We start from the raw sequence: 21241 nt of genomic DNA, 5'->3' as shown, positions 1-21241 counted from the left end.
AGAGGTTATTATCACTATGTACTTCATACTGTTCATCATTTACGACATATCCGCCCGCATTATTTGAGACGTATGTTCGACCAGACAGGAAGTTAAGCACGGCATAGTCGCCATGTCGCTCACTTCTTTGCTTTTCCTTTGCCCTTCTTCCGCTTTTGCTCCGGTACGCTGGCTGTACCCTCCTCCAACTCGCCAGCCTCGATCTGACCCTCATTCTCCATCTCCTTGAGCTTCTCCTGTCCCGATATGAACATGGTCAAGTCCCGATTCGTGTCCTTCAGCTCTTCATTCTCCTCTTTAAGCTTAGCCATCTCGATCTTCACAGCCTCAAGCTCGCGGTTGACGTGCTCAATGCGCGCCATGAGCCCCTCGCTCACGCGCTTCTCCTCCTGCAGCGACTTGCCCATTGCCCGGGCCAGGTCGCCTGCCTTGTCAGCCCGCTTCCTCTCGCGCGCCAGGTCGCGCTCCAGCGAGGGTAGCGTCTCGGTCTTTTGTGTCGCGTGCTCGGCCCGGAGCTCGTTGAGCTGCCGGATGGCTTCTGCGGCGGCGAGGCTGGCCGACTCTGCCGACGCGGAGGCCCTGGAGGCCTTGTCCGCCGCCTTGCTGACTAGCTCCTCGAAATAGACGCGCTGAGACTCGAGCTGGCTGGTGAGCAAATGGGTATACTCGAGGCCGATGCTATCTAGCTTGGCGCGCGGGACGACGTCCTCGTCGTAAATGCCATTGTCGTCGTCAGCCTCCCGCGATGGCCGTTGCGGTAGCTCGACGACCTTTCCATCCCCCTTGTCTCTAATGAGGCGGTGCACCCACATGTCGCCCGCGTAATCCCAGACATGCTGTGTTTCCAGCTCCAGGCTGAAGCAGTGAGCCGTCTCTTTCCAGTGATCCTTGGCGTGACCGCCCTTGTAGCGACCGCAGCCAACGTTTCCACATATGAGGCAGATCCAGAGGTCCGAGGCCTCGTCGCACACGGTACATAAATTTGACACGCCGGCGCCGAAAGGCTGGTCCAAGGGTGATGATGTAGGTGGATGGGCGGGTTTGGTGCTTGCGCGGCATACAGGGCAGCCCGATCCTTTCCAAGTCTGAAGGCATGTGCAATGGAACACATGCTGGCAGAGAATCGTCATGAGGCCGGTTGTGTCATCCATACGTTCCAAGCATACGGGACAGGTAGGTAGCTCGACTAGGTCGGCGGTGGGGGGCGGGAAGGGTTTGAGTGAGCTCGATACGGACGACGATGGCTCCGAGAAACGTGGAACAGGCTTTGTCGGCGTCTCCACCGTGATGGACTTGATGTAGGTGACGTGACAGATCTCAGCCTAGTTTTTCAATGAAAATTGTACACCATCAGCATTGCCCCGGTTCTATTTAAGCACCCAAAACCGACGATTGTTGGGGAGAACTCACCTCTAGACTATTGAAGACCTTGCCATCAAACTCCTTGCGCCATTCCTTGGCCCTCTTCGCATCTCGAAACTTCATAAGGACCATGTAACGGTTCATCCGACTTGTCATGACCATACGATAGTGGCTGACATCACCGCGCCATTTCTCGCCCACGAAGCCAAGGAAGTCGCTCGGTGAGAGGTAGCCAGGAACAGCCGGTATACAAAGAATAGTTCCGTCGTCGTCGTTGACACCCTCGATCCCCTTGTCTACTGAAGACGCGGTGGCCTTGGAACTGCTACCATCGCTGCCCTCGCGATACAAGTGCACGATGCCCCAGCCGATCTCGGTGTTCTTGGTCTCCAGCGGTACATATCTCGCGCGTGTCGCCTGAGCTGCCCCTCCAAGGGTCGGTCCCAGAGAGGCTGCCGGCATGACACCGGCCGTGTTGCTCGTCGAGCCGCTGGCAGCGCCCGAGGCCTCTGCGTTGGATTCCACCATCTTTTGGCCTGTATTGTTTCCCAACATTCCCAATCCTCCCTTGCCAGCCGTTGTGTCCGTTTCGTCCCCATCCAGGTCAAAGCTCTCGATGTTGATGCGCCCGAATCGCCAGTCCTTGGCAGCCGTTTTGGGCCTGAGTCCGGCAGTGAACTTGGGCGCGGGGATGCTCTGAGATCTGGCACGAAACTGACGCTCGCTTACGTGTGTAATGTTGCTCTCAGCGTCTGTCTCTCCCGTCGAAGTAGAAAGCCCTCGCTGGACCAGTCGCGACGGGCCGCAATCAATGACCTGGGAGTGATGCTGCTGGATCTGCCGTCGGTCTTCAGCAGGAATGTAGTCGTGTGCCCAGGTCTTGTCTCGTGTATCTGTAACTGAACGCGCCGCCGATGTTGTCCAGGTCGATTTGCCACCTGCTGTCGCAGAGTGTATTCGCGGATGTGATGGAAGTTGACCAAAGATGCCTGCGGCATCGGTCGGAAGCCAAATGTTGGCGGGGTCCTTGTCGTAGTGAGAAAGGGTCGCTTCGAGGTCAGGATTTGGGTACAGCTCAAACTTGAGGTGATAATTATAGAACGGCATGCCTGATTCCACTCAGAGTCGTGTGGTTTCTCGCAAGGGGGAAAAAAAAAAGAAAAAAAAAGTAGTTTTTTTTTTTTTTTTTTTTTTTTTTTAAATTTTATCGTAGGTATTACGAGTGTATGATTTCTGGCAAGCCCAGGAGAAGCCTGATCGGTGGCTCGTTACTCACGTCGATTCCAGACCACAGACAAAGCCGTCTGCCAATGTCCAGGGCGACAACAATAATACTCACCCATAATTGTCTGGTCGTTCAGGTCTCTTGCCCTTGGTGGTTGGCTTTCGAAGAAAGACTACGACAACTAGCCACGAGATGATCAGAATTTTGCCATTTTCTACCCCACCATGCAAAATAAACCCGCCCCCAGCTTTTACATGGGGAAAGTGGATTGATTGATCGCTACAACCACGTTGCCCCATGATGTCACCGAGTGATATCGCAACGTTTTCTGAGTCGCATGTCACCAGCAATGAATCGTATCTCGTTAATCGACAATCATCACGAACATATCACATGTAACCGTTCACAAGCTCAAATATTTCAAAGCAGATACGAAATTCATTACTCAAAGTTGTTGAATTTGTGACACCGCTATGCTAGTGTCAAAGTATGTGTAGTGGAAAGTTAAAAAATCCATTCATGTCATCCCATTCCTGACTGTATCAAACCCAAAGAAACGCCAATTCCATGTCCCAACGTGAGATTCGTCGAGACTACGTGTTGCTGCCAAAGTCGATCTACTGGCCGCCACGAAGACGAAGCACAAGATGCAGAGTCGACTCCTTCTGGATATTGTAGTCAGACAAAGTCCGGCCATCCTCCAGCTGCTTACCCGCGAAGATCAAGCGCTGTTGGTCAGGCGGAATACCCTCCTTGTCTTGAATCTTGGATTTGACGTTGTCGATCGTGTCGGACGATTCAACCTCGAGTGTAATTGTTTTGCCGGTAAGAGTCTTGACGAAGATTTGCATACCTCCACGCAGACGGAGGACCAGGTGCAGCGTAGACTCCTTTTGAATGTTGTAGTCGGACAACGTGCGCCCATCCTCCAACTGCTTTCCAGCGAAAATCAATCGCTGTTGGTCTGGGGGGATTCCTTCCTTGTCTTGAATCTTGGATTTAACGTTGTCGATTGTGTCTGACGACTCTACCTCCAACGTGATGGTCTTGCCCGTCAAAGTCTTGACGAAGATCTGCATGCCTCCACGGAGACGAAGGACCAAGTGAAGGGTGCTTTCCTTCTGAATGTTGTAGTCGGAAAGAGTCCGGCCGTCCTCAAGCTGCTTGCCAGCGAAAATGAGACGTTGTTGGTCCGGGGGAATACCCTCCTTGTCTTGGATCTTCGACTTCACATTGTCGATGGTGTCCGAGGACTCGACCTCCAGAGTAATCGTCTTACCCGTGAGGGTTTTGACGAAAATCTGCATGCCACCGCGGAGGCGGAGCACGAGGTGGAGAGTACTCTCCTTCTGAATGTTGTAGTCGGAAAGAGTCCGGCCATCCTCAAGTTGCTTGCCGGCAAAGATGAGACGCTGTTGGTCGGGAGGAATGCCCTCCTTGTCCTGAATCTTCGACTTGACGTTGTCGATGGTATCGCTAGACTCCACCTCGAGGGTGATGGTCTTGCCAGTGACTGAATTGTGAACGAGTTGTTAGTAAACGAACGATAACTGTGAATCATACTGTTGAACGACTAGAATCGTTGGATAAAGTGAGAGCAAACAAACTTACGAGTCTTCACGAAGATCTGCATCGTGGCGCTGGTCCTTGACGTTTGATTGATGTACTGATGATAGCGATGATTGTTGTATCGTCGCAAAGATGTAGATGAATGAGGTTCTCGCTTGGGGCGGAGAGAAAGTGGTGAAGGTGAAGGGAGATGAGAAGTGGAGGAGAGAGAGTCCCAAGTGTGGTTCGAGACGGATCAGGCTTCTTTTTAAAGGTTGTCAGATGGGGGAGGGGGCGGGCGGTACTGACGAATGGCAAGTGGCGGAGCTTGTTTGACTGGTGCTTGCTCGGTGTTTGCCTGTTATCATGCGGGCAGGTAGGAGTGGCGGACGGACAAGATACGTAGGTACCCAAAGTACCTTACTGATTGACCTAACGGGCAACCCAACCCCGGTCAAACTGACTGACTGAATGATTCATCCCCAGCAATCGGGATGTGCATCCAAGTCAAGTGGCGGGTCCAGTCTCAGTGAGGTGCTCAGACTAGTGGGGACCGCGGCTTTGTTGGTCGAAACTCTTTACGCTAGAGCGAAACAAACCAATGAGATCATTTTCTCCGCAATGGTGCCTTCAGCTTCTATTGAATTCGGCAGGAACCCCTTGGAAAACACTTACACAATCAATCTTCAGCCACTTCAGCCACCCAAACGACCCACTGACCACATGCACATCCTAGCTTGCCTAGGTCCAGAAGATACGGATGGATACGTGCCTTACATAAGGCCGAACTCGAGTCGGCAGCAGCATGACACGCGGGGGCACCGGAAATTCAAATCCAGCTGCTGAATAGTACCTACCACATTACTAAGTTCTTCATTATAGTGACTGCTAGCTGCAACGGGAATATTCGATAGGACCCCCTCTTCCGCTTACGAATCAGCAACTCCTTTCAGCAGGCCAAAGTGACCCAGCTTTTTTTCCGTAGTAGAGATATTCCGATTGACCAATCTGATACCCCGCCAACTTCACCCTATAGCAACAGCCTTTCTCTAACAAACTTCCACCCCTCCTCGCTCTCGGTGCCGTCTCATATCCCCTGCAAAAAAAAGCATCACCGAAACCTAATCCTCGCAACGGGCCGGGCGCGTGCAGCACGCATCGCGAACCAGCAAACTGTCCTTCAAGCTGTTTTCATCAGCCTTCAGACGTACTCTCCGTTCAAGCGGTCCCGGCTTACCAGCAGCCCTTGTTGTTGCCGCCGGTGTTAGGGAACACCCGCCACGTGCCAGCGAAATCAAGAAGTTTTCGCAGGCCAAAAGGATGCACAGCAAGGTAGTTAGTATGTCCATTGTCAAATAACTCGCTCTGCCACGCAGGGGCGCCCTTGGCTATCCAAGCGGGCGCGTGACGCATTCTGGACAAAAATCGATATACTGACGTACCTTGTACCATCGACAGTCATCGGCTCCGGGCCCGCCGCCCATACGGCCGCCATTTACCTGGGGCGAGCCAACCTGAAGCGTGAGAAACCGATCCAGTCGTAGAGGAATACCAGGAGTTGTGAGACTACTCAGGCTGACGGATGGCGCGGTACAAACAGCGGTCATGTATGAAGGTTTCATGGCCAACGGCACCGCAGCGGGCGGCCAGCTGACCACGACCACGGACGTGGAGAACTTCCCTGGCTTTCCCAAGGGTATTGGTGGCCAGGCACTCATGGTACGGCATCCCTCCGCTATACGTTATGACCTACGCATCGGCTGGGTTGCAGGAGACGGAGACTGATCGATATTCCTCTGCCACTACACAGGACGCGATGCGCGAGCAATCATCCCGCTTTGAGACCGAGATCATCTCCGAGACGGTGGCTAAAGTCGACCTGTCCTCGCGCCCTTTCAAATACTGCACCGAGTGGTCGCCGGACGTCACGCACACAGCAGATACGCTCATCATTGCAACGGGTGCATCGGCCCGCCGCCTGGGCCTGCCTGGCGAAGACAAATATTGGCAGAATGGCATCTCGGCCTGCGCCGTATGCGACGGTGCTGTGCCTATCTTCCGTAACAAGCCGCTTTTCGTCATTGGCGGTGGCGATAGCGCAGCCGAGGAGGCTATGTTTTTGACAAAGTACGGTAGCCATGTCACAGTACTCGTGCGCAAGGACAAGCTGCGCGCCAGCAGCATCATGGCCAAGCGCTTGCTGTCACACCCCAAGGTTACGGTCAAGTTCAACTCGGTTGGAGTCGAGGTCAAGGGAGGCGAGAACGGTCTTATGAGCCACATGGTCGTCAAAGACGTCGTTACTGGCAAGGAGGAGACCCTCGAAGCCAACGGTCTGTTTTATGCCATTGGACACGACCCTGCCACTCAGCTCGTTAAGGGGCAGCTCGAGATTGATGAGGAGGGCTATATCGTTACTAAGCCGGGTACCCCACTGACGAGCGTCGAGGGCGTTTTTGCTTGCGGTGATGTGCAAGACAAGAGATACAGACAGGCTATTACAAGTGCCGGTAAGTTTTCCAAGCTCCACACCGCCATTTCTCTCCTAGTGAGACATCAATCCAGGCACATGAGAAGTCAGTCAGAATAAGACTAACTCGATAAACTCATAGGCTCCGGTTGCATGGCTGCCATGGACGCTGAAAAGTTCCTGGCTGAGCAAGAGGACGTCGAGCCCGACCGAGAGGCGCGCATGTAAGATTGTCGCATGTGTTGATACTTCTTAGATTTCAAATCATGTCGCGTCTGCCGAAGCCTGTCATTGCCTTGCAAGACCGGCTCGGCGAATTATGCGGGTTAAATTTTAAACTTGCTATTTGAAATATGATGGATGGAAGAAGCTAAACAAATAAAATATATATGTATAGATACATTCTATAGATAAGGCCTCCCTCAGGGGTTTGGTGAGCACATCTGGTCACCTGTTTGTGCCAGTATGTGTATGTATGGTACATCAACTGCCGTCTGCAATACTTGGTGAGTAGTCCCGCTTGACTGCTTAGTAAAATGGTGGTGAGGCTTCTGGAGACGGCCGGCGCCCCTTTCTCACAGCCTCTTCACACCAAAGTGGCGGGAAATCGCCTACTCCCAAGGCTTGTATGAAGTCTCGAGCAAAAGCGAGATCGGCAGCCTTGCAGAGTCTCGGAACAAAGTCTGCAAAAATGGCCTCCATTGGATTGAGAAGTCCGATGCAAGTCAGCCATCAAGCCCAAACAGCCAGCAAGTGGGTGCATACCATCAAGGTACACAGGCACGTCAATGCTCAGGTGTATACCAGGTAGGTACCTAATCACCTGCTTATTACGCGAACAGGTATGATGATGCGTGGGTACTGCCAAATGTCATGTCCTGCTGTAGACATACCTAGGCACCCATGAACAAACGAGAAAGCAACATGCTGCTGTCGTTTGTTGAAACATTTGTCGACGACGAATAAACAACCTTGGGTCAGCCGTACATACGGACATCTGCATCGACTTATACTTAGGTACCTAACCCAGCCATAGGCCTAAGCCTCTTGTACTTGGAAACACCAAACAAAATCAGGGGAGATATACTGTAGTATATTAATAGGCAGACAGGCAATCTACACCCAATTCAGCTTTGCTTGATCCACTCTCACATCTATTCAGGAGCCATTCGAACCGCAGCAAAAACGCCATGAGTACACTAAACAATTCAGGCTCATCATCCAGCTTGGGGGCTGATACCTTTTGCAGCTTTAGCGAACATGGTTTCAAAATCTGCAAGGACAGGGACTTGTTACCCACACAGGAGTTATCCCCACCCAATCCACATCTTGATCCTAGCCCCGCACCATCCTTTCGGAGCATGAACGGATGAATTTCAACGTCGAGAAATTATCGTCCCATACCTTTCACTGACATTTGATGCTTATTTTCAACCTTATGGTCCAGATTCCCTTTTGTTGGGTGCATCTACGGTACCACAGCCCCTGGTTTTCTGATACATACCCTTCACTAGCGTCAAGTTCCATTCCATCTCAAAGAGCCGCTTGACTTCCCTGGCAATGAACTGTACGACGTTCCTTCCGCTGGTCTGCCATAATTGCCGTCACACTGTTCGATCAGCATCGAGAAACCAATCCTGTTTGCTTCCATGCCACAAAGTGTTTACACACCACGGGGCGGGGAAAAGGCATCTCTTTACTTTTTATTCCTCCTTGGCGTTCATGGATAAATGTTCTTTGGGATCATGTTTCGTCGCTTCGCTGCCAAATGCTTCGCAACTCTGAGCATTTTGGTGATACCGCCCACTGTGAACCAGCCCACTCAATTGAACGCTGCTGTTGGGTAGGTACTATGGGGGTCATAGAGCTTGAAGGAAATATTTCTCTTCTATTTTGACTAGCAAGTCTCACAAATGAGAGACCTACGGATTAACGCATTGCACAAGCGTGCAAAGCAAATTTTTGACAAGCATCATCCATTCGTCTTATTCTGCACTTGGAAAATGCGCCGGGGTCTTTCGGGGGGCAAAGATCCATTTGTATTATTTCGCTTCTACGGCAGCCTGAGCCAGGTCCACAGCCAGATCTGGATAGCGGCATCGTTCTTGGCGACTACGGCAAGGTCGCGGGGCCAAGATGATGCCTTGCAAGGGCTTCAAACATATGCTCCGTCACAAATTACACACCTTTCAAAATTGTCATGGGCCTGTCCGGGGAAAGGGGGACAAGGCATGGCTGGGCTGGGATTCACCTCTTGGTAGCCCGTGCCCCAAAAACATCACTCATCTTCACTTTATTTCCGTATTCCATTTTGTGTCTTCTTCTTTCTCTTGCTCTCTTACATTCTTTCTTTCTCTCTTTTACACCCACTTTCCTTCATCACACTTACACTTTTGCCTAAACCTTGGCTTCACTTTTCACTTCTTCTTCAGCTTTGACAGCAGGTTCCTTCCTTTCGAAACTGCAGGCCAGATTATTTTTGTGAATACGTACCTATCATTCATTTACTGAGCCACTTATATATATCTTATTCTTATATACACAAAATCTTCTTCGGACGAATTTTCAGAATCTCGACGACACCGCTCGCATTTTGGTTTACAGTCTACAACACCAGGAGACAACAATAATTACATAACTAAACAGGCCCATCGTAGCACAAAATGAGGTTCTCCAGGAGCGCATTGGCCAGCTTGCTGCTGACCGTGGCCATCAGCAATGCCCAGCAACTTCAGAACAAAACCGAAAACGCCACCGGTGGTGCCATCGAGGCAGGTGGCAACCGAGCCGTACCCACAGCCGATGTTGGGACTGGAAACGGTGCCAAGCTTGGAAACTCCGGGAATGACAGGAACGAGGCACGCCCGGAAGGAGGCAAGGACCGGAATGAGGGCCAGGATAACGGACGGGCCGGCGAGCAGAACGAGAAGGAGCAAGGCAACGGCCGTCAACAGGGCAATGCTGGCAAGGGAGATGCCGAGGCAGAGCTTCCAGCTGCAGAGGACCGAGAGCAAGGACAGGGCAAGGGCAAAGGACAAGGTAACAAAAATGGTGCTGGTCCTGGTGCTGCTGTTGGGACCGGAACCGGAGCTGGTGCCGGTGGATCAGGAGGGCTTCAAGAGCTTCCTGGGGCAAACAGCAGCTCCGCCGTCCCAGCTGGCCAACTTCAGGAGCTCCCGTCTCTTCCTCCGGCCTTCACCCCTATCTCAGAACGAACAGGCACCACCACACAGGCTGGAATCTTCACCAGCCCTCCTGTCACTAGTGTCCCTGCCACCAGCAGTGCCATCACCACCCCCGGTGTTGTTGTGATTACGCCCACCTCTGCGACCGCAGTCGTCTCCACATCTGCCCCTCCCGCGGTCTCGTCCGCGCCCCCAGCCGCTGCCCTGCCCGTAGGTGGTGGTGTCCAAATTATCTCTCAGATCAACGGTGCCGTGCCAACAGTTAGCGCCTCGAGCGCCGAAACGACGGCGATTTCGTCTGTGACGGCTCCTGTCGCTGGTCAGTCTTCTGCTGCCCCTCCCATCATCGGTGGCATCCAGAGTTTTTCGCAGATTGTAGGCGGTGCTGTCACTGTCTCTGGAGCCTCATCGGCTGCAACGGCGGTGGTTTCATCGGCCACAGTTCCTGCTGCCTCTGAAGCTTCCGAGCTCCCTGTTCTTTCCTCTGTTGCACTGCCCGAAGCATCATCCGCCATACCATCTCTGAGCATCCCACCAGTAGCAGCCCCTACAGCAACCATTCCTTTGCTTTCTGCCGCGCCTGCAACCTCTGTCAACCCTGTTATCTCAGGCCTTCCCGCAGTTCCCACCGGCACCGACCCAGCCGCGCCATTCCCTTTTACTAACTCGACTGAAGGCACTACCGATGTCGCAGACCCCGTGGCTTCGGCCGCTCCCGAAGCCCTCCAGCCCCTCCCCAGCGCCGATTTAACCAACACGACGGCCCCCGGCGCGCTTGAGCCCGTGCCAGATGCTATCAACTCTACTACGCCCGAGGACAGCGCGGCCGGTAACGGTACCACCTTGACTCCTCTGCCCGGTGCTACCAACTCTACCGATGGTGTTGCGGCCGGTAATGGCACAGAGCTGACTCCTCTGCCCGACGCTACCAACTCTACCGAGGGTGTTGCGGCCGGTAGCGGCACCGAGCTGACTCCTCTGCCCGATGCTACCAACTCTACTGAGGGTGTTGCGGCCGGTAACGGCACCACTCTGACCCCTCTTCCGGGCGCTACCAACTCCACCGGCGGCGCCGCGGCCGGTAACGGCACCACTCTGGCCCCTTTCCCGGTCACTACTAACTCCACTGGCGGTGCCGCCGGCGGTAACGGCACCACTTTGACCCCTCTTCCGGGCGCTACCAACTCTACGACGGGTGGAAACGCCACCCTTGCGCCTCTGCCTGGTGCCACCAACTCGACGACGGGCAGCGGAGCTCTTCCGGGCACCAACTCTACGAGGGCTGGAAATGGTGGAAACGCCAGTCTCGCCCCTCTGCCCGGTGCTACCGACTCGCCAACGAGCGGAGGTTCCAACTCACCGTCGGGTGAAGACTCTAATTCACCATCGGGCGGAAACTCGAACTCACCCTCGGGCGGAGACTCCAACTCACCTTCGGGTGGAGACTCCAACTCACCTTCGGGCGGAGACTCCAATTCTCCTTCGGGCGGAGACTCTAACTCGCCGACAAGCCAAGACTCAAGCCTGCAGTCCCTGCCTGGAACCGCCGTCCGCACAGCAAGCGGCAGCCTGACCCTCGCTCCCCGCCCGACCGGTACTGGTGCGGCTAGTCTTGGTGGCACCGTGACGGCCGCTCCGAAATTTTCGACCATCATCGCTGCCAACGGCATCACTTCGGTGCTGACGGTGCCACCCGCGGCTCAAACCGTCGCCTTCCCCGGTGGCGTGGTGGAGGGTCAGGGACCGGACAATGCTGCTGGATCATTGGCGGTTTCCAGGTTCCTGGCGGCGAGCATCGCCGGACTTGTTGGTGCCTACCTTTTAATGTAAAGCAAATGCGATTTTTGATTGGTAGTCGGGTTATAGAGATTTTGTGATTTGTGTATTGAGACAAAAGACAAACACAGAATAGAAAAGCCCAGGTGGTCTTCTTGGATTGTTTTTCTCTCATCTTTTTGAATGAGCCAGTGGTCAATGTATACACATTACTTTTTTATTTTTATTTTTATTATTTTTATTTCTCTTAGTTCAAGATCTGCCGAAAGTACTGGGCTATTTGAAGTGGTGGTCATTTGGGAGTTGATGGCTCTTCATGGTGTTTGGTGAAGGGATCTTATTTATCATTTGCTGTTCGTTCTTGTGACGATAGCCTAGGCTTTGGAGACAACTCTGGAAAGACACCGGTGCATTCCTCTAATCCATGAATAGAATTTTCTTTTATGTTCATTCCTACTTCTCCAACTGCTCTTGAATGAATTGATGCATCTCTTTACTTTCCTGACGTCGTTGGTGGAAAGATGTCTGTTTACTGTAGCCTCTTGACCGAAACCTCCTTACCTTGACCCCGTGGATCCGAAAGCCGACCTTTCCGAAACGACAAGAGTTTCGGCCACCAAGGGGGGGGGGNGGGGGGGGGGGGGGGGGGGGGGGGGGGGGGGGGGACTTTTGCTGCCCAGCCCCTCGGATGCGAATCCACTTCCATAACGTCCTGATCTTGGCTTCTAAGATCTTTTCTTAGTTTTTAAGACTGCTTGGCTGCGACCCTACGACTTTGCGTAACTTTACTTTTTCGTCCTGTGTTTTTATTCCCACGGTCGTATCCAGCCCCACTCAACCCTTTGGTTTGCTGATTTTATTTTATCAGATGGGGAAACTATACGCAGTGCTACCATGTTATTGGTACTTGGTATATCTATCTCGTTATATGTTAATATCACCGAGGGGGAAAAGTCTATTTTGACGTCGGTCAATACTGATCTGTACTCATCAAAACTTGGCTATAGGTACTTCAAGTGACCCAAAACTACGAAAATACATTACAAAGTAAAAATCTTAATGACGAAAGTAGGGCGTGCACACAAATGCAGCCAAGGCATAAATGAGGAGGGATGTAGCTTTCTTCCCGAGCCGTGACGGCATGCCAATGGAGATCGGCGGTCGCTTCAGGAATGCAGAATGTGTTGTGTTATCTGTCTACATCCGGACGGACAGTGGTCATCCGTTCACAGAGGCATGGTGCTGCAACACTGACTGTGGCAAAGAATTCTGATCAATGTATGCGTGCGACCAATGTCCTGGTGGACATGAAATCGAGGATGGGACTGTTGCACGATCATGATAGCTTCTAACCGAGCCAGATCATATCAAGCATGAGAAAACATATATTGGAACCAGCCAAATTGGCCGGTAATAGCTGATATGCCATACAGGTTTGAAACCACAGTCATTCGATATATGCTTCTTGTTTGATGGTTTGGCTCAGGGGTGCACGTGACAATATTCAAATGTATGATCACGTGATATTGTTGTGGGGTCGTTCATATGATGGAAGGCAAGACAATACGAGCTATCTGACGCACACTAACGAACACGTGCAGGCAGAATTAATAGGGTAGGAAAGCCATATATTGGGTTAAATAGCGCTATCTAGCCAAAAAAGCGCGGAGGCTCTTTTATCCTGCTTTTAACGCTAATTTAACGCTCGCTATCATATAATAACTCGATCTATCGGATTATTTAATACGACATACCCCCCAATTAACCCTTAATATTATATTAGGGATTAATTGTAATATAACCCAAATATAACCCTTTTAAACCGTATTTTAAATGCGTATATTTATTTATAAAATAAAAAAAATAATATTAAATAATAATAACGGTATAAGGCGTACCGTAATCCGATTTTACTATTATATTAAACGTAGGCGGTAAATTACCAAATAATGGTTTCGGATCCGTAATATTATACCCTTTATTATATAAATAATTACAATAAAATCGAATATAATCGTTAAAAACGTTTCCAATTTATATAAACCGTTCGCGTTTTTAATTTGTAATTTTAATTTTAAATTTTATTTTATATTATAATAACCAAATTGTAAATAATTTTCCTACGTTTATTGGTTTGCGCGCGTATTAATAATACCGTTATTATAACCTTATAATAGCAATAATAATAATAAAAATAAATTATAATTTTCTTTTTACCCGCGCGTTATATTACGTTATACGTAATACGTTACGCGGTACGTTCGTTAAACGTTTGTTAACCTGTTAAATTTAATATCGTTTTTTACGCCGATTAACGAAAGCCGAAAAATTCGCGTTTTTCGGCGTTTTATTTTGTAAATTTTTATTTTTCTTATATTTTTAATTAATTAAACGTTTTTAATATAATATATAAAAGAAAAAATATTATAAAACGCGCCGTTTTGGCGATAACGTTAACCGTTTCGCAAACCGAGGTCCGTTTGGTATAATCCTTTTTAATTTTTATTTTATAAGGTATTTTTAATATTTGTAGACAAACTAATATTACCGCCGCCGCCGAAATTGCCGCCGAGGCCGTTACCGCCGATAATGTTACCGCCGCCGAAATTACCGCCGCCGCGTTTACCGCCGCCGCCGTTAACGTAATTTTCGCCGCCGTTACCGTACCGGCCCCTATTTTTATTTTTATTTTTACTTTTACCTTTACCGCCGAAACCGTTCGGGTTTAACCTAGCGAAAAGTTTTTGGGCGTAAATATTTTCGTTTTTAATACCTTTTTTTACGCGTTTTTACTATTAATAAAATATATAAAATACCGGAAAAAAAAAAAAGGAAAATAAAAAAAAAAGTAAAAATAAGGAGGAAAAAAAGGAAACCGACAATTTATCGGTAGGTAAAAAACCCTTTAAACGTTCCGTAAATATTTTTATTTTGTTTTTTTCGCCGATTTAAGCCTTTTTTTATATTAATTTTATATATTTAATTACATTATATTCGCCCCCGTCGTATACGCCTTAACGATTTTACAAATCGTTAAATATTATATTTCGGGTACGCGAAGGCGTATTTATCCGAAATTAAGACCGGTTTATACGTTAATTAACCGGACGTACGTTCCCGCGTACGCGGAATGCGTTTTCCGCGTTATTAAAATTGCCGGGGCGGGTATACCTGCCTTTTTTTTCCAATTGGGGGATCTTTTAAACGCGCCGCGTATAAATTGGACCAAACGTTTTTTATTTCGCCGCGCGCCCCCGTTAAAAAAATCCAATTTTTTCGGAACGTAGTTACGTATTATTTCCGGGATTGGACCGAATTTTAAACGAAAAAATTGGTAATTTTCCAAACGAAAAAAACGCCTGCGCTAACGTCCGATATAAAAACGTTTGGCGTACTTATTATACCGTAAAATATATAAACGGTACCATTTAATGGTATTTAAGCTATTTTTAGGGTAATTTTCGTAGGTGGCGTACCGGCGGTAATAATAATAATTATAAACGGTTAACCTATTACGGGCGTTTATTTTATAACGTTTTTTAACGGCGTTAACGCCGGTTAATAAGTTTTTTATTAAATGGGCGGGTTTCGGCCCAGATTATTATTTTTATATTATTTTTTATATTATTTTTACGCCGGGTTTTTTTTTTTTTTTTTTTTAATAAATGAAAAAATACGTTATATTATTACCGTATTTTTTATTATATTTATAAATTTCCTAATATTTTATATTATACGTCGTAAAAATTAAATAAAATTTTAAAATATTCGAATTTGGCCATAAAAAATGGCTTGGTAAATCCGTTTACCGGCATTAAATTTATTTCCAAATACGTTATTTGGAAATTACTACGCGCGTATTTTTATTTAAACCATATATTTTAAATATTTATATAACGTAAATTAATATTAATTTATAAATTTTTATCGATTATTAGGCGAATAATTTATTTATTATCGCAATATAAATTTTAGGGCTAAGCCAAATTTAACTATATATCGCGGAAGATTTTATTTAGAATTATAATTTTTTTACCCATTTTAAATAGCGCGTATAATTTAATTTTTATTGTTAAATTTATTACCGTAATTTATTTAACCGCTTTCCAGTTAATCGCACCCCCGAATAAAAATATTACGTATTTTTTAAACGATTTTTTAATTTCCAAATTATTATTAAAAAATGCGTTATTTGCGATTAATAAATGTTAAATTAAAAGGTTAACCCCGTATTTTATACTTAAAAACTTAAATCCGTATAAATATTATAATATCCGTTTGGTTAAACGTTTGTACAATAGGTTTGGGTTGGTAAAAAACCGGGAAAAAATAAACGCCGCGTACGTAACGTCCGGTTTAAATATAATAACGGTATATAAAATAAACCTTATTATTTCCTGGTAGGTTTTTATTTTTTTTGGAATCGCCTTATATTTAAATGTTAAAATAAAACCCTTTAAAAACGGTATTAGAAGGTAACCTTTATTTTTTATAAACTTAAAACGTATAGTAATTTTCTTAGTATAAAAATCGTATAATAATATAACCGTACGTTGTTTTTTATTTCGTAATACGCGTATACCAAAAAACCAAAAAAACGGTCCCTAACGTAATTCGTATTTGGCCTTAAACCTTGTAATTACGGTTTAATCCTTTCGCGTATATTTTTTAAAATATAAAACGATTATATCGTTTACAAAAAAAATTATTATAATTTTATTTTATTTTAATATATATATATAAGATTCGTTTCTAACGGAAATAAACCCCAAATATTTAAACGTTTGTAACAGTTTTTCGTACCAAAATTTGGGTAATTTTTTATTCCGTAAAACGTTTTTCGTAATTTAAATACCTTATTTTTATTCCCAAAACTTTCGGGAACGGTATAATAAATTAATTTATTAATATTAAATATTACGTTAAAAAACGCGTTATTTATATTTATTTATATTGTTTTAAAATCGAAATACGCCATTAACGCGAATATTAATTTAAAATTGCGCGCCGCGAATATCGTTACGTAAATATTTTCAAACGTATTAAACGTTTGTTAATTACCCCTAACGATTAATCGAACTTTATACCGTTTAAAATATCCGTCTTTGTCAAATTTATACGTAAATACCTATATTAAAAAGATTGGTTTTATTTTATACTCCGATTTTGATATTATTTCCCAAATTTATTTATCTTCCAACGTAACCTATTTTAAACGTACGGTCTGCATAAATTGCGCGTAATTTGGGTATTAAACTAACTTTTTCCACGTTTTAAAAACTGGTATTAAATCGTTTTGGTATAACTTTATTTTTAAATTAGGTTTTTTTTATTGTATAATTATTATAACGGTTTTGTATAAGGTTTTATAATTATAATTACCGTTTTTTAACGCGTTTTATTAATTAGGTAAAAACGTTATAAAAAACGCTAACCATATTTTAAAACCCGGAACAATTATCCGGTTTAAATTATATATTTGTTTAATTTATACGTTTATATTTCCGTTTATTTATATTTTTTTTACGGGAAATATAATATTTGTAAAATTCGTATTTTTATCGTTTTCCGTACGCCTTTTACGTTATACGTTTTTCCTACCCCGCTATTTGCGTAATTTTATATCCGTTTTTAAAATTTTTATTATAGGTTTGGAATTACGTAAAAATCGTTTAAATTCGTTTAGGCGTTTTTTACCAACGTTTTAAAATTTTAACGTTAAAATTGGTTATTTCGTTTAAATGTTTTTAGGATTTTATTATTTGAGAATATTTTTACCCCCCATTTTAAATTTATCCGATATTAAATAATCCTACGCCGTTTTTTCCGAAACGAAATCCGGCCTTTGGACCGGAATGTTTTTTTCGGATATAGGCGTATTAATTTCCCTATTAAGGGAAATTAATATTTCGGGTGGAAATTTTATACCGTTTGGAATACGTATTCCAAATTCGGTATTATTATCCCCTATTTTATATATTATTTTACTATTTTACAAAATATTTATATATTTTAAAATTACCAAAATATATTTTTTAAATTTGTTAATTTTTTTATAAATATTTCCAAACGGTTCCGGTTGGTTAACCGCCTTATTTAAAAAAAATCCGTCCGTTATACCAAATTTCGTTAACGTTATTAATTTACCGCCGGCGTACGCGATTACCGTTTCGGCGTCCGAATTTTACATTTTTAATACGTTATTTACAATTAAATTAAAAATAGGAACGTTTAAATTTATTATAAGGTTTAGCCTATTTTTTAATAGGCCCAGGTTTTTAATAATCCTTTTCCCCAGGGTTTTTAACTTTGGATTATAAATTTGGTTAATTAAAAATTTGTATTCGTCGGTAAATTTCCCTATTTCCTTAATTTCCTATATTATCCCCTAATAAAAACGTAATTCGTTAAAACGTACGTTACGTAAAGTAATAATTTTATTAAATAAAGGTACCCATATATAATATATTTTAATGGCCCTATAACCTACCAAATACCCAATATAGGCTTTAAAATTCGTTTTAAATATTATTTTATTTATATTTTTTACCCTAATTGGGTTTAATACGTAAATTTTGCAGCTATAAGCGTAAATCCCCGACCAATTTGGACGCAGGTTCTTTCCTAATTTAATATACAATATAAAGGTATAATATTTAAAAAACCGCTAAAATTATACTAGCAAAATTTTATTAGGGTTAAAATTTTTCCTATTTATTAACGGGCTTATATTAATTAAATAGGCTACCGCTATAACCACGTTAAATTATAAAGTCGTTGGAAAATTAACCGTTATACGCATTTTAAACGCGCGTATAATTACCTTTTGTTTTAAACGTTTTATTTAACCGTTAGGTTCGTAGGTATTAGCTGGGGGAATTTTTATTTCGATCCCTATATTTAAATAGTGCTTTTGGTAATAAATATACCCAATGTGGGTTATAAAGGTAGGTTTATTATCGTGGAAAAATTTAACAATTTAAAGATTATATTACCTCGTTATTTATTATTTAAACCCAAAAATAATAATAACGAATTCGTTATTAGTTTTCCCGTTAAATGGAACGGCCGTTAGGCGTTTTATATATTCGTTTTTAAATAATAATAAATATTTTTTCCCTATACCGGATTTTTTAAAATAAAATAAATCCAAATATATTATATAATAAAGGCGGTAGGGCTTTTTCCGAAAACGTTTAAAAACTATTATTTTCCCGTACGTTTAAACGTACGTTTTACATTCCAAAAATAATAATCCTTTAATTTTTACACTTTTAACCCGGTGGATTAACGCCTTTAACGCTTCCGGACCAAAATGGCCGGCTTTTTTATATTAAATTAACGAATTATCCTTTTTTTCGTCAAACGTTTTTATAAAATTTTTTTATAATGTTTTAAAGGTTTTTATTTACCCGTTAATTATTATAAAGTTTATTATACCGGTAAAATTTACAAATATAATGGATGGAACGCGCAAATAATTGCTAAGTAATTTGTATTGTAGGAAAATTATATTATTTCGACGTTCCAATTTACACACCAAAATATTCCTTTTAATATTTCCAATACGGAATATATAATCCAAACCGTTATATTACACGTTTTTTTCTTTTAAACGAACTTTTAAAACAATATTTACGTAAAAACTTTTAACGTAAACGACATTATTAAACTTTAATACCGCCCCGTTAATAAAAATTCCTTTTATTATACGTTTACCATAAACAATAATTTATACGCGTTATATACCGTATAATATAAAACGCGGATTATCTTTTTTAAACTTACGTAACGATTTTGGGTCCAACCGTTTTATATCGTTTACCAAATATATTAAATAGTAATTATTAAATAGTATATTGCCATAATATTGGTTATACGAAATATTTATCGACGTAAAAACGCTAATTCCGTTAACGTTATATATTTAAAAGCCTGGGAAATTATCCTAAGGTTCGTTATAAATCGATAAACAAACCGTTAAAAAAATTATAACAAAATTTTTATTTATATAAATTAATTTATTATTTCCGTTTAATATACCCCACCTTTCCGGAATTATACCGGCCGTTACGAATTTGGTTTTAAATTTTTTCCAACGTTTTTTCCGTAATTTTTCTCGTATTTATTTACATTTAAATAAAAAAGGTAATTTGCGGAACCTTATTCCGGGGTTTTTTCCGGTTAAAACGTAAATTAGGGCGTAATAATTTTTTGTTTACTAAAAATAAATACGATTATTACCGTAAAAATATTCCTAAATAGGTAATTCCCTATTTTTATCGTAATTTCGCGCGCAAATTGGTTTTAAATTATATTTTAAAATAAACTTTCCAAAGGTCGCGTATAATTTAGCGAAATTACGCCTTCCACCCATTAAAAGGTTAATAATATTATTATAAAACGCGCCTTTAAACTATTTAAAAACGTAATCCAAAATAATAAAGTAATTTGGCTTATTTAATTCGTTACGTAAACTTATGGCCTATAAAAGTTAAAAACGCCCTCCGGCCTGTACGAATTTCCGAATTACTACATTTCCTTTAAAATTAACGATTTGGTAATTGCGAATTTTTTCGTAAATTAAATCGTAAATTTTAAACCAATTCGTTTTATTATTTATAATACGCGCTAAAATTAACGTAACGCGGTAATCTTTAATCGCCTATTTTTTAACGTATAATTTAAAAGGTGCAAATTTTTATTATAATATTTTAACCGTTTTTTGGAACGTATTCCACCCGTTACGGTACGCGGTAAATAAAACCGTGTTAAAATAAATTAAATCGGTATTTTTAATAACCTATTGGTATAATAAATTAACGCGTTTAAACTGTTTTTTTATATAATTATTTAATATTTCGTTTTTTTCGAAGGTTTTATCTGTCACGGCCAGGCATACATTGGAGAACCTCAGTGTATTAGGCGCTATCGACGAAAATTCTAAACTAAAAAGAAGAGAGAAATTACAATCGACGACGCGCTCAAGAGACGCGCTTAAATCCGGAGGTAGTGGATCCTTATCCGATCCCTGGCTCGGTGTAGAGCCGAATCGTGATTCTGAGGGTAGGTCTAAGGGCCTGATCCTCACATTACCCCCCTCTAAGGCCTAATCGACGTAAGCGGTCAAAGTCTTGAGTTTGTCACGTATATTTCCTCGGGGCCTTCCTCCGCTTTCGTATCTTTTTCGCATCGTGCTCGGCAACATTATCCTCGGGTCCGTCCTCCGCAAAAACATCCTCTGCTCCGCTCCTAATCCACTGTTGCAAATTTACCGGAAGTCCTGCTGCGTCCGGGTACTCCCTGTAAAAGGTATCCAACAGTACTGGTGAATTTTTCAAATCGCGGGCCTCATACCATGTCTCATCAGGGTCGAATCCGACCCACGATACCTGATATTGCAACGTCTTCTTTCGTCCGAATAGACGTAAGGCCAACACTTGCTCCACCTCCCACTCCGGTTCTCCGTTAATTTCGACCGGTGGTTCCGGCTTTTGATACTGCTAAGGTAATGGATCCGTTCCTGCCTTGCGCAGTCGGCTGGCGTGGAACAGCTTACTACCTTTATACCAGGCAGGGGTGTCGAAAATAAAGCTATGGCCCTTTTCCTCGAGAATCGTCCATGGTCCTGCATTTTGCGAGTCCAACTTGGTCGTAAGAGCTTCGGTGGAAAAA

General features: G+C 43.8%; 7 protein-coding genes across 7 annotated transcripts; 3 read left to right on the top strand and 4 right to left on the bottom strand.

The window, feature by feature from the left end:
* Window positions 1–7: 7 nt before the first annotated feature.
* On the bottom strand, window positions 8–2803 carry PgNI_04197 (uncharacterized protein). The gene is made up of 2 exons (XM_031124248.1): window positions 1411–2803; window positions 8–1322 (listed from the first exon to the last, which is right to left on the bottom strand). The coding sequence occupies exons 1-2, from the start codon at window positions 2467–2469 to the stop codon at window positions 120–122; spliced, it is 2262 nt and encodes a 753-aa protein (XP_030985684.1). The 5' UTR covers window positions 2470–2803; the 3' UTR covers window positions 8–119.
* A 401-nt stretch (window positions 2804–3204) lies between these two features.
* PgNI_04196 (uncharacterized protein) lies at window positions 3205–4616 on the bottom strand (the record flags this gene model as incomplete). Its single annotated transcript, XM_031124247.1, has 2 exons — window positions 4199–4616; window positions 3205–4100 (listed from the first exon to the last, which is right to left on the bottom strand). Exons 1-2 carry the CDS (start codon window positions 4218–4220, stop codon window positions 3205–3207), a joined length of 918 nt encoding a protein of 305 aa, XP_030985685.1. The 5' UTR covers window positions 4221–4616.
* Window positions 4617–5016: 400 nt separating this feature from the next.
* PgNI_04194 (uncharacterized protein) lies at window positions 5017–7274 on the top strand. Its single transcript, XM_031124245.1, has 6 exons — window positions 5017–5474; window positions 5594–5656; window positions 5736–5854; window positions 5946–6645; window positions 6748–7111; window positions 7203–7274. The coding sequence occupies exons 1-5, from the start codon at window positions 5456–5458 to the stop codon at window positions 6831–6833; spliced, it is 987 nt and encodes a 328-aa protein (XP_030985683.1). The 5' UTR covers window positions 5017–5455; the 3' UTR covers window positions 6834–7111; window positions 7203–7274.
* PgNI_04195 (uncharacterized protein) lies at window positions 5369–5630 on the bottom strand (the record flags this gene model as incomplete). Its single annotated transcript, XM_031124246.1, has 2 exons — window positions 5369–5549; window positions 5578–5630. The coding sequence occupies 2 exons, from the start codon at window positions 5628–5630 to the stop codon at window positions 5369–5371; spliced, it is 234 nt and encodes a 77-aa protein (XP_030985682.1).
* A 591-nt stretch (window positions 7275–7865) lies between the features above and the next one.
* Window positions 7866–7970, top strand: PgNI_04193 (uncharacterized protein; the record flags this gene model as incomplete). Its single annotated transcript, XM_031124244.1, has 1 exon — window positions 7866–7970. The coding sequence occupies one exon, from the start codon at window positions 7866–7868 to the stop codon at window positions 7968–7970; it is 105 nt and encodes a 34-aa protein (XP_030985680.1).
* A 1298-nt stretch (window positions 7971–9268) lies between these two features.
* On the top strand, window positions 9269–11620 carry PgNI_04191 (uncharacterized protein; the record flags this gene model as incomplete). The annotated part of the gene is made up of 1 exon (XM_031124242.1): window positions 9269–11620. The coding sequence occupies one exon, from the start codon at window positions 9269–9271 to the stop codon at window positions 11618–11620; it is 2352 nt and encodes a 783-aa protein (XP_030985678.1).
* PgNI_04192 (uncharacterized protein) lies at window positions 10673–11064 on the bottom strand (the record flags this gene model as incomplete). Its single annotated transcript, XM_031124243.1, has 2 exons — window positions 10673–10976; window positions 11027–11064. Coding segments are annotated over 2 exons (342 nt in total), but the record flags the coding sequence as incomplete, so codon positions are not given.
* Window positions 11621–21241: the final 9621 nt, after the last annotated feature.

The sequence above is a fragment of the Pyricularia grisea genome (genome assembly GCF_004355905.1).
Source record: "Pyricularia grisea strain NI907 chromosome Unknown Pyricularia_grisea_NI907_Scaffold_2, whole genome shotgun sequence".
In the NCBI taxonomy this organism is placed as follows: Eukaryota; Fungi; Ascomycota; class Sordariomycetes; order Magnaporthales; family Pyriculariaceae; genus Pyricularia; species Pyricularia grisea.
Note: the sequence above shows the minus strand (reverse complement) of the source record. Positions and strands in the feature narration are given on the sequence as shown.

What these genes read in the sequence shown, in the direction of transcription:
- PgNI_04197 (XM_031124248.1), bottom strand. Translation starts at nt 2,469, where the DNA reads ATGCCGTTCTATAATTATCACCTCAAGTTTGAGCTGTACCCAAATCCT. An exon ending in AGGTCTTCAATAGTCTAGAG is followed by an intron (nt 1,323 to 1,410) that starts GTGAGTTCTCCC and finishes TTGAAAAACTAG; the next exon opens with GCTGAGATCTGTCACGTCAC.
- PgNI_04194 (XM_031124245.1), top strand. An exon ending in TTGGTGGCCAGGCACTCATG is followed by an intron (nt 5,855 to 5,945) that starts GTACGGCATCCC and finishes GCCACTACACAG; the next exon opens with GACGCGATGCGCGAGCAATC. An exon ending in ACAGGCTATTACAAGTGCCG is followed by an intron (nt 6,646 to 6,747) that starts GTAAGTTTTCCA and finishes ATAAACTCATAG; the next exon opens with GCTCCGGTTGCATGGCTGCC.